Source organism: Squalius cephalus (assembly GCF_949319135.1).
Source record: "Squalius cephalus genome assembly, chromosome: 20".
NCBI classification, from domain to species: domain Eukaryota; kingdom Metazoa; phylum Chordata; class Actinopteri; order Cypriniformes; family Leuciscidae; genus Squalius; species Squalius cephalus.
In genome coordinates, this window is record NC_137141.1 from 28,246,511 (window position 1) to 28,259,591 (window position 13,081).

At 38.8% G+C, this 13,081-nt stretch overlaps 1 protein-coding gene across 2 annotated transcripts in view; it reads left to right on the plus strand.

Annotated features, from left to right (window-relative positions):
- Window positions 1-530: 530 nt before the first annotated feature.
- ccdc88c (coiled-coil domain containing 88C) overlaps window positions 531-13,081 on the plus strand; it is a 57,562-nt gene continuing 45,011 nt past the window's right edge. For both annotated transcript variants that reach the window (XM_079853426.1, XM_079853427.1), the window contains exons 1-3: window positions 531-965; window positions 2,212-2,312; window positions 7,209-7,317. In XM_079853426.1, the coding sequence (XP_079709552.1) occupies window positions 885-965; window positions 2,212-2,312; window positions 7,209-7,317 (291 nt within the window). In that variant the 5' untranslated portion in view covers window positions 531-884. The remainder of the gene's footprint in view (window positions 966-2,211; window positions 2,313-7,208; window positions 7,318-13,081) is intronic.

Consider the following 13,081-nt stretch of genomic DNA (forward strand, 5'->3'; position numbering starts at 1 on the left):
TTTTTTGTGTGTCAAATTTTGGTCATGCGACAACTGAAACTCAAGGTTCGGTTTTGTGCACAAATCATACGTAATTAACGTAAATTACTTATTTTGTATTCAAAATGTGCATACAATAATTCTGAAACCAAAGATAAAGTTTATTTTTCCGTCTTAAAAAAAAAAAAATCAAAACCCGTGTAGGCTACTTGACTGCTACTGATTCATGTCCTTTAAGTCCAGTGTCTAATGACAGGCCAACCTGGGTAATTTTATAGTTAAATGTTTACCTATAAAGCACGGAAATGTGGTAAACAAAGGCAAGTTTTCGAAATGTACAAAAATATACGTGTTACCTGCTGAGGGTGCCAACGAGCTGTACAGTTGAGCTTTGGTTGTCACGACAACAGTTTGGCCTGTCGGTTACGTCATTTTGAATGAAACCCTGTACCTACGAGTCCGCTATTGGTCGATTTACTTCCACCCGCCTGTGGAAACGCACAGCTGATTGGCTTATGAGGATGTCACTCTCCTGTGCTCTTCGTGTGCGGGACTGCGGGTACAGGTTGAATACTCGGCGACAAAGTAACTCTAGCATTAGCTGAGAGTAAATGGCTAGAAGTTGTGCTTTAATGGTGCAAGTCCGCTTAGACTGTAGCGCTTCACTTATGTGGTTGTAACCTTTCACTTTTGGGACTGCAGAACATTTAAAAGCTTTTTTAAACCAAGGAATGTCTTTTTTATTTCCCTAATGGAGTTGATTCGCGTCCCCTGCATTGTTCTGCGACGGACAGTAATGTGGAGTACATAAAGCTTAGAGGAATCCGACGCACTTAGTTTTTTATTTATTTCTTTAGACGCACTTTAAGGCGCAAACAATTTTAACTCTTGCGTGGGTATTTTGTATGCTGTTTCCTCCCCCCAAAATGGATATTACAGTGTCTGAACTGATGTCTAACTTCATGGATTCGCCGCTTGTGGTTTGGGTAAGTCACAAAGACACGATGGCACCTGCAGTGTTTGTTGTGTAGTTTGTTGAGCAGCGGTCAGTGACAGTGCAAAACTGATCAATACTAATGTGGGCTGGATGTTTTATGTTTTTATCATCTCTACTGGAAAGAGACTAACATGCTTTCCATTTAGCAGATGTCTATGTGCATATTAAAAATATGCTTATCCTTAACTTTATTGCAACATTTAATTAGTGTTGTTTTTTCTTTCTTTTTATCTGTATTTTTTTTTTTTTTTTATGTGCACATACATGAAGAGTTTAATGACAGTTGACAGGGTTTGGCGGAACTTAATATGACCCCCTTACCTTGACCCCTGTGTCCTGTTTGGCTGTGCTTTCTCTGGCCAGTGTGTTTCCAACTCGTATGTCTTCTTAAAGGGTAGTTCACCAAACAATGAAAATTTTGACATTAATTACTCACTTTCAAGGCTTTCATTCATCTTCAGAACACAAATTAATATATTTTTAATGATACTGTCCCTCCATTGACAGCCTACGCAACTACCACTTTCAAGCCCCAGAAAGGTAATCCATGTGACCCAAGTGGTTTAACCTCAATTTTATGAAACGACACGAGGGCTTTGTTTGTGCAAAAAGTATAATTTGCCTCTTTATTTACAAAATATTAATCTCCAACACACATTCACAAGAGCACATTGCTTCATAAAACTAAAGTTAAACCACTGGAGTCACATGGATTACTAATGATGTCTTTACTATCTTTCTGGGGCTTGAAAATGGTACTGTAGTTGCGTAGACTGTCAATGGAGGGACAGAAAGCTCTCAGATTTCATCAAAAAGGTCTTCATTTGTGTTCCAAAGATGAATGAATCTCTTATGAGTTTGGAACGACATGAAGGTGAGTCATTAATGACAGAATTTTCATTTTTGGGTGAACTAACCCTCATTAGACAATCATCAGCGATCCCATGCTGATGATTGTCTGTTCCTGATCATTTATAACACTGAAAGAAAACCAAACACACATATATAGTAATGGAAAGACAGTTGTATTTAGGCTTTGGAGTTAACTGTTTGAAAATATTGACAAGCAATATTTACTCTTTACACAGACAAAGTTTCTCTTTACAAATGTCTAAAATAACTCTGCAGTGCTGTTCTGAAACAGAAAGCTTGGTTGATTTATTGTGCAGCTGTGCATGTATCCTGTCGTGATATGACTACTTACTACTTTTTTTTTTTTTTTTTTTTTTTTACAGGTCAAGACTTTTGGACCCCTTGGGTCCAGTTCAGAAGACAAGCTGTCTATGTTCATGGACTTAGTGGATGGTGTTTTCCTCCATAAGATAATGACACACATGTGAGTGACAGTCTGAGCTGTGTATGTGTGCGACTGTACGTACATGCTGTAATCTAGCAGCTGTTGTGTACCTATCTTTTTTCATTAGAAACCACATCCTATACTTTCCTGCCTGCCATCCAACTGTGCAGACACTCAATCCGAATCTTCACGCTCCATCAGTTTAGTTCCTCTTGTATAATTAGTGTGTTAATAAAGGGGCTGATTTGGGGTTGTACTTTGCCCAGAGTTTTAAGGTCATGTGCGACATCAGTTAGCAAGCATGCAGTATATGTTTTAGCCGCGTTTGACTGAACGTTAGGTCACGGAAGTTTTGGTTAGCTCAAGCTGTAACCTCAGCTAAACAGGTGACTAGGCAGCACTCTTGCGTGTGTTGCTGATGAACAAGGAAATCCCTTCTTTGAGAGTATTTGCATCATGCAAATCAGCTCATTACACTTCTGACGTCTGAAGTTTGTTCATCTTCTAGATTGAGCTTTATAAAACCACTGTTATTGAGTTCTCAAATCCGCTGCATCAGCTTTGTCCTTTAACCTACTTTTACTCAGGCAGACTTGCCGCCCTCTCTGCCTTAATCAGGGGCTTAAACACTAGACCTTCTCAGACAAAGAAAATATTTTCTCCATAAATGGGGGGGGCAAGTGGGAGGGGGATCATTCATGTCTAATAGACGACACATCTACTGTATGAGCCGTCCTTAGACACTCTTGTCACCGTTCCCAATAAATTATTGTAGCCTGGTGTCATGTTCTCTGCGTGTCATGTTACTTGGAAGACTAACTGCATCAGTTTCATTCCTGTAGTTGTTTTAAAGTCAACACAAAACAGCTTTTGCAACCCATTTTGCTTCCCTTATGTGGAATTAAAAAGTCACCATGAAATCAAAACTGACATTTTTTTTAATGGAATATTGCAGTGTTTATTATGAATTATTTATCCATGCACATTTTTTTTTTGTATTCATGTGAGCTCATAATCCTCAATGTAAACATTAACATCCCCTTCCCCTTGTAATAACATCTTTTTTTCTATGATATGTACTGCACATTGGCGCAATAATTATATGCAGTCAATTATAGTTTGTTCCCCAAAAATGAATTAAGGCTACATTCAGACTGCAAGTAAATGTGGCCCAAATCCGCTCACATGAGACTCCGAACAGTATGAAAAGCACAAACCACATTGAATCTGATCTTATCCATTTCCGATTTGTGCCGCTTCCATATGTGGTACTAAATCCGAGGTCCGACTTTATGCAACGCGACCTCAGTCTGAACAGTCATACAAGAATTTTTGAAACTTCAGAAAGACCATAGTCTTTTACGTCACTCTAGACTAGAGCAACCCGACGTAATCAAGACAGTTGTGAAAGGTAGTCAGTGGAAGGACAGTGATGTGTCAGAATTCATAAGTATTGTAGTAACAGCTCTACATACCAGCAAAACATGAGGGCTCTTATTGTAATTGTTTAAAAGCTCTATTTTTCGCATCCTCCACTTTGTTTTTTATATTGCCTGCGCTTAATTTCGCTGGCTTCAGTGGCAGATCACACTATAAATAAACGTGTAATCACTTCCTTTAATGTCCTCTGTTTTTACTTTCGTATGACAGCGTGCTGCGTGATGTCTTTTTATTGTTCTTTTGCACATGCGGGTCAGTTAAGGACCATGATCTGTTCGCACTGGATTCGAAATTGAACACTAAGGCTTGCAGTGTGAACAAAGCCTAATATATATACAGTATGTGAGCTTTGGAACAGAATGAGTTCTTGTATATTGTTAGTATGAAGATTCACTTACTCAGGTGTCCAGTGTGTTTCCACTGAACCATTACAAATGAGTGGAGATGTGGAATGCTGAGGGCAATGTACACACTGCTTCTTTCTCGTCACCCACATCCATTTATAATGTGCCCACACTTGTATGCCTGCAGCAAACCGACACCTTTGCTAGTGTTTTCATGCACCAGGTATGCGGTAAACACCATCGCTGTTAGCAAATGAGCTCATATGCTAATGCATCCCATCTGGCAGATGTCCTCTGCGTGCACCCTATCAGTCTTCCCTCGACTTTTACCAAACAATCATTGTTTTTTCAACCGTGCTGTCAGGTGCTATATCTATGGTCGTAAAAACGGCACAAAAAGTGAAACTCAATGCAGTGTTCTTGGCTTCAGGCAATAGAAAACAGTTGAGCCAGACAGCAGAGGAAAAAACTGACCCTGATCTTTTAAGGTTCTTTCACTAGCAAGTGGGAATTTGTGGGCCAAGCTGGCAGAATTTGCATGCCATTCTCACAAAACAAATGTAAATGAGCATCACACAAACAGAGTCTATGTAGGACCTCAGAACTGTCCGGGCCAAGACGAGGAACCTCCTCTGAGCATCACTCAACTCACTGACATCAGCCTCTGCATCCACTGATCCAGTCCAGTGATATGAAAGCCTAATTACTTATGTCAGAATCATTTGGAAAATATTTGTTTATGTAAAAGATTACATCAACAAAGATTTATTTGGCAAGGAATTGCATATAGATTTTTTTCCTCCCATTACAAATAAATCTTTGTTCTGAATAGGCTAAATCCTTTAAAGGGGTCATATTTTTTATTATTGTTTTATCACTTATAATGTTCATTAAAAAAATTAACGTTTTCTGCACATACACACAAAAAAACGTACTTTGTTTTTCAGCCAAACTGATAAAGTTAACACATTATTTAAAACAAGTGAACAGTCAGTAATAAAATAAGAACAAATACACAAATTACAAGCAGAGATGAGACTTGTAACAAAGTTACAAGTCTATAGGACTCAGGTACAGAAATTAATAATTAAGCCTAAATGTAAAATAACACTTTGTTCACTGTAGAAATTAAACATAGTTTCATATTTGTTAAAGCTGTATATTTGTTTGTTTAATATTAATATTAATTAATATTAATGTTGTATTAATTAGAAGTTAGGTGTGATTAGAAGTTAGAAGTTAGGTGTGTGCTGTCACTTAAAGACCCATTGCACGGACCAAAAAAACTGACAAACATCTGTTTCTTTTTCAAATCCGTTTCATTTATGACATAAATGAGAGAATACTTGCTGAGACGGGCATTTAGATGGGTGTTTTGACATAATTTTGTGTTTATGTGTCCGTTCAAGGGCAAGGAAACGCAAAAGAGGAATCAATTCGGTGTTCGAGCGCTGTCTGAAACGCAGTTTAAAACTACTGGATCACTCTGGATCTGCCATAACCAATCGCTAATGTTTGGATGTGACTTAACCCTATAACTCAAACTAGTGCACGACCTCAACGTCATCGTTCTCTGCCACTCCCTCTGTTTGTTGATTGGACCGGTAAAAATTTGGCCGGAGAAACCCCACGAAAATACCGCAAACCCAGACGGAGTACTGAAGGAAAAATAGCCAGGCTAACTAGGCTAGTTAAATTTAGCAGTTAATCCGCGAATCACATACGTGCTGAACTGTGGGTCCTGATCCGAACTGCGATTCATTCCAACCCTATTACAAAAAACATCCATGTAAACTGTCATTTAAAAACAATGTATTATGAAATCATACAGTTGGCTGCTTCATCTTTCAACAAAAGTTTCTTTGCAAACTCTCCATTGCACTGTGCCTCGTTTACAAAATGCTCTGAACAAACACATTAATCCACCGACTTGATCTGGTACACCATTAAATTAACCATCCACTAGTTTCTGATGCTGGGATCCTTCTGAAGTCTGAACAGAGATGCAAACCTGTTTAAACTGCACGCAGTAAAAAGCAAACGTTATTTCACTTTTCCATTTGTCCTGTTGTCGGCAGACTCGAGCATGTGGAGCATGGAGTATGTCAGAAACTGAGCGCGGATCTGTATACTTTATCCAGTGTAGAAAGCGTCAGTGATTATAATGGATTAAATTTACTTTTGACACAATGTGACGCTAGTATGCGGTGTAGGCAAGTGTCAGTGGGCGGGGCCTTTAATGCGATGTATAACTATTCGTCGATGTCTTGCTCTGAAGGCAGGCATATGCAAATGTATTTGCCCTTGTGATTTGCCATTTTTGAAGCTTGATTTAATAAATGCTTTGTTTATAATGAGGACATTTTAAGATAAGAAATGTACCTCTTATATACCAGAAGATCAAGGCAAATTTGATTTCTCATGTCATAACCCCTTTAAACCAACTAAATGTTTCTAAATTATTCTGGCATAACACACTTTCATATTGGTTAGGCTTTCATATCATGTGTTGCCATTTTTATTTTATTTTTTTCAGTTTGACAGATAAAAATAAGACAGTACATTTCTAAACTTTAGAAACATTCCCACAGTAAAGGATGGATTAGAAGTGAATAAAAGGTCAGGAAATAGACCGAAAAAGACCGAAAGAGAGATGAAGGATTTGGGAACAGAAATGAGAGATTCAAGTGAATTCAAGTGGAATAATTCATGGGTTTTTATTTTTATTTTATTCTTTATCAATTTGCCAACTGCAACATAACGCTTAGGCTTAGTAATATTATAATATTTCTTCCCACACAAATTTTTGTACAATTAATCCGATTATAAAAACGAGCCTACACTTGTATTACTTTAAAGAGTAAAGGAAAAATTTATAAAAATACAACTCAGACTGTCAAAAGGTTTATTTAGCCACCTCTAGGTGGGTTGTCTAGATGACTAGTCAACTGGTCTTGAGGAAGTCGTGTATAATTAGGTCCACCAAACAACTGTTAAAAAAATAAGGATGGATGGATGTATAGGTAGATATAACTAGTCGTTCTCACTAGTTAATTAGGTTGGATGGCTAGTTGAACATTCTGCCCAGCCCTATTAAAGTTGTGCTTATGTGAAGATTTTCAAATGTTCTCTTGTTGCTTTTGGTCCACAGAGACCCAAGCCCCATGAATCAGCGAGTGAACAAACAAGTCAACAATGATGTCAACCTGAGAATACAGAACCTCAACACTGTCATCCGACATATCAAAAACTACTACCAGGTAAGAACTATTCCTTCATGTTGTGTTGCAACTGGAAAGTACTTTCTGGTGTTCACCAGAAAGCAAGAGCTTAAGCTTTTTTAAAGACGGCATTGTGTATGTGTGTGGTTGTATTAGATGGCAGACAGCGGCTGGTCTCTGCAGACACAGGGTGGTGATTCTGGTGTCATGAGGATTAAACCTGTCTGCAGATGTGACTGTGATTTGTGGGTAGCTGGGCGCCTTATATTTGATCCCATAGAAGAGTTTCCGTTAAGTCAACCCTGAAACCTCAGATCTTAGTTATTGTGGGATGTCTGAATGACTAGTCACTTATGAATGGAGTAAAAAGTAATATAATAAAAAAAAAATTATATTTAGTAAATCTCTTAATGCATTATAATATTGTCTAAATTCAGTTGTAGAATTAAAGCATTTTATTTTAAAGTGTTTTATTTTGAATTTATTTAGACAAAGACCATTTTTTTTGTTTGGACCATTACATGAAAATATTTATTGGTATTGGCCAGACTTGAATATCATATTTTAAAATCCTAATACCATGCTGCTATGTTTTACGAACACGCTTTTATAAAGTTTTTTATATGGATGTTGTTCCTTGGGGTAATATCAGAGTGAGAGTGCTTTTCAAGACCTCATGGAGTTGAAGGTGGTCTATAAGAAACTAAAAGTTTTATGAGAGACTGTAGTCATAATGATAGTAATTATTGTGAAGAAAACAGGGATACATGAAAGGACAGCCTGTCTCAACACTATATTAGACAAAATGTATCATTGACTCAGTTTCTGGTCTCACAGAAAACAGTTCTCACTCACAATTACTGCTGGAAGGGGTATTTTATGTTGTTGGTTTTGGGAGTTGAAATCTTTTGATTTGGTTTGGTCTGTTCTGGGCAGCGTCCCACCATCTGAGTAAGCGGTTGCCACATCTGACCCCCTTTTCCCTTGGCAGAGCGTCTCAGACGCATTCCTGCTCAGATCTCACTGCTTTCCATCCCAACTTAGTGAAAGAAGACTTATTGTGTGTCAGTCGCTGGGAAATGTCCCCCCCCCCCCCACTTGTTTAGAATAAAAAATATAGATAAATCCCCCCCCACACACACACACACACACTCAGACACAGACACACACACATATTCAAGCAAGGATATAATCAAATATTCGGTATCGGAGGGGAAAGTTTAACATTGTGTCCCAATCAAGCATTATGCGAAACAGCAGCTTTCATGGGAAAATGACTCAATCAAAATACATTTAATGTTTAATTTACTGTTTTAAGGATTTGGACCAATGAGATTTCACATTGGGTTGGGCTGCCTAAATCGAAAACCAAGTAATTGACAAAATGGTCTGTGGCTTTTCTTTTATCTCTTATCAATTTGGTTAGGACATTGTTATCCGTGGTCAATGAAAAACCTATATTTATTCTCCACTTTTCAAAATATTGGTGGGGGGCATCTATGATGGTCCCTGCACTTTTGCCCCATCGTATACTTTTGCCCTCCAACAGTTCCCTTCTTTGTTCTGTTTAAAAGAACACTCTGCAGTAAGCAGCTGAGATATTAAAATAACCTCTTATTATGTATTATGCAAGATTTTTGGCAGAGCTTCAGAATGTAGTAATCACACTCCTCCAGTGATGGAAGGCCCCCTTAACCACATATTTGGTTTGGGTGGAGCTCATCTTAGTGTTTTTTTATAAGTCACCCTATGGGCTCAGTAATAAGTAACTGAGAGGTTTGTGTTCATACAGAAGTGCTTTCACCTTGGCGTAAGTACCGTTTTAACCAAGCACTGTAAAAGAGGTGCTATCTGTCAGATATTTTGGGTCAACCATGGTAAAACTCAGGTTATTCATTAAAATTCTTTACACTGAGGGGTAAATACACACTCTTGGTTGTGTGTGTTGTTTGAAACTGGTCAACTGTCTCAATTTCCTCATGTGGCTTGTCTAAAACACACACACTCATTCTCAACCCAAGACAAACTGCCCTATATGATCCCGGAAATGGACTTCAGAAAAGCAACATCTGAAAAGCATCTTATTTGGATCAACGCTCTGCTGAACAGAACCAGATGTGTTGTTTTATCCCGTGTTAATCGCTTCCCCGGAGACCCAACTATGGGGGTCTTGATGAGGGGGAAGGGTCACTGTAATGTGAGAACTGACAGCCTCAAGACCCTCTGAAATCCTGTCCTTAAGACATTCGGCTAAAGGCCAAAGGATATGATTTGTAACACATTAGCTCTCTCATTGCAAATTAGGCTGCTTATTTTCTTCTAGTGATTCAGGAGTTGGGTCATTCACTCTTTTTTTCTGTATCTTCTCTCTTATGTCTTACTTAGCTGTGATACACTATGGTGGTCCCTTACAAACACCCAGGGATCTAATTCACACATAACACACATCTTGATAAGAAATGAGGTGGACACTGTATCGGGTGACTCAATTTTATGGCTAGCTGCAGTTTACAATCTATTAATCTGTAATTTATTAATTGATCACCTGGATATATTATATGGTTACTATTTTGGTTATATACTGTTCAAATTACAATAAATGTACAAATGTACAATTTAAAACTGTGCAGTGCAATGAATTTAGCAACAGTTGAGTTTTTTTTGCTAACAGTACTATGACCATAAGTAATATGCAATGCATGTTTTTATAAACAAATTTGCATTCAAATGCATCAGTGCATTGCTTACGCATCTGCTATGCAAATGTGTTGCCTTATTTGATACATCAGTGGATTGAAGTGCCATATTTGTTTTGGCTGACGATCAAAAACGACATTTAGTAACACTTGCAATGCATACAAACTGTATACTTTTTCTGGCACCAAATGGAGTTGGAAAAATAATGGAATGTTTTCCATTGTTTGCCCAAACGCGATATCTCGCTCCAAACATATGTAATTGGTTTAGCCACAGGTTTTGTGCTTAGTCTGTGGCTTTTTCATGAACTGTTTTAAATGTGACCTGTGACTGCATTGTTAAAATCATTTTGAAGAGCCATCAGAGAGATAGATACCATAACCAACCACACTTGAATACCAATAGTCAATGCCAAATATCTATACTGTTACATGATAACAGTCAATATTAGTGACAATATACCATTTACAAATGGAACTAATCAATTTGTTGTCTTCCTCATTCTATTAATTTGGATTGATTTGCAGAAATAACTGGAGCATTCTATTTGAGATCCCCACAAGACGGAAATCTGAGAAGAACTGTCGTTATTTCTATTTGCAAAGTGCTTTCTCTCTCAGCCATAAACTACATTGTATCTGAGTGTCAACAGGAGTCTCAGCCACTGTGTACAGAAATGACCCAGAAGGCCAGTGAGATAAGCAGATGGCTGTAGACTGGTCTTTTATGCTCATGTGAATAAGTCGAACAATGTCATTCATTTCTAAAAAGATCTATAAACTGGAACATGGTTGTTGACATGAAGGGTAAAATAGCGCACATTGTTTGAGCATGTTCATGCAGCAGCAACACAGGAAGTGAGTGTGATAAAGGAAGATGATTTTAGTGATTAATTAGTGGTGTTTGCTACGGCAAGTCTCACTATTACTTTTGCTCAGTCTATTTCAAAACCACAAAGCCTTAGTATTAAACATTGGTGCATTTTTTTGTTCCACCTTGTTTGCGCTACAGAAATAAATGATGGCTAGAATACTGAGGCTTAATAAGGAGAGGCGTGCTTACTTTTTAGTCGTCAAACGTAAAAACAATTTGGCCTGGCGAAAAATAAATTAGGCAACCAAATCCCTTGGACTTCAACTGATTGAGAACTGAGCCATGTCGGAACCGTGAACCAAATGTATTAGAAGGTGGAGAGTGGATGTGGAAAATTGTTTTATCCAAAAAATTTTGTTCAGATAAAAAAAAATCTTCTAGACTATTTATGTAGCCACATGAAGTACAAAGTAATCGGTTTCATTACTGTTTGGTTCTCAAGTCAGTGGAAACACAGGTTCACTTCCACGAACCCTAACCAGGAACTGGTTCTGGCAACTACTACCCATCTGGGCATTGTGATGCCATGTTTTGCACAAGTTGGTGTCACTCACATTTACTTGAGAAACTGTATTTTGAACTGTGTTTGTCATGTTTGTGGGAATGATTAAAGATAGTGTTAATTGGTTCTCTTTGGACAAACATGGATTTGTGATCACTATTTCTGCCGTATGTACTACTGCAGCCTGGGTAGATCAAAAACAACATCCACTTAAGTTTAGATCCCACAGATCATTGATAGGCATTGCATGGTTTCTAAGGACTTGTGACCTGAACTCTATAAATATTTGCACATAAAGCAAATGTCTGTCTCACGGCAGGTTATGAAAGATTACACGCCTTCAATATCTAATGCCAAAATGATGCATTCTCCCAGCTTAGCCTAGATTTAGGTTTAAGCCTAAACCCTCACATTGGGTGATTTAATCTACACCGACCAGATTTGCCCCAGTTTCATCAAGGAATTGGGAATGTATAGTAATCCATTCGGACTGTGGGTTGGGGTCTCACCACAGCCCATTTCACTGTCCTAGTGTCATCTCTCGATGGCTGCCCACACTTTCTGCTCTCCCCTCATTAGCTCTAAAATGACTCGGTGCTTGCTCGCCAGAAAGCATCCCACCGCAGGGATCAGTGCTACAGACAGTGGGAACAATGGACCTCTGGGGGAGGGGAGGGGTTGTAAATTGGTTCCTCCCTGCCTATTGTCTGAAGAGCAAGTCGTTGTGAACATGAGGTCCTGTAAGCTGACTCCTTTCAGAGCTTGAACATGAGATATGTGGCCTTGCCGGGCCCCTGATCTGCCCAGGGTCCATGCATAATGAACTACAGTGGACCGCAACACACTTAACATTATGTTAGGACATCCAGCCGAAGTTGTTTTGTTTTAGATTGCACTCAAAATGGTTCATTTGAAAATGTGTCGCACAGCTCTGGCTGAAAGTTTGTCTCCGACAATGACGTGCCAACTGTTTTTGTTTATGGGTTGGATCCGAGGGTTGACCTTCTACCACCTGCCCAGTTAGCCCAACAAGTCTGAGCATTCCCTTTTCCTCTATGATTGACTGCGTTCCTTAGTTCCACATGCACTATTGTAAAAGTAAAAACCTCTATTCACTGTCGCCATGTGCTATTCGGTTTGAGTTCAATAGCTGTCTTGAAGGATGTGGTTAAGACTCATTCGTAGAATTTGTGAATAACCCCCACACAAGCCCTGTAAACGAGGACAGTCATGTGTTGAATTGCCGTTCCTTTGCGGGTTTTTACAGGTTCTGCTTCACTGTAGCTCTAAACGAAGGGAGGTGTCTCTTTGGGCTAGCTTGCTAGCTCTTTGTTCTACTGTTTGCTCGCGTACAGTGGAGATGACATGGCTGTTCCCAGAGGTGTACAGTTTCCCTTTTGCCATGCACCTGAACAGCTTTAGATGAGCTCTAGGGGCTCTACTTGAACACTCATCTTGGTCTGACATTTCATTTCTACATGATCTGCTTAATTTCAGGATGTAGATGTGACACTTCTTTTGGCTGTGTCTTGTAATGCCTGATTATTTTAATACTCAATGTTGCTTAGACATGAACATACACGTGCTTCTTTTCACTGCTTTTAAAAGGCCTGTGTGTTTGTCCCTGAACACAGGAAACCTCCCTCCAGAGACAGACTGCCATGGGAAACCCAAAAACAAAGCCTCATGGACTGCTTTAAAGCTAGCCTTTTCCCCCCTATTCTTTTACCC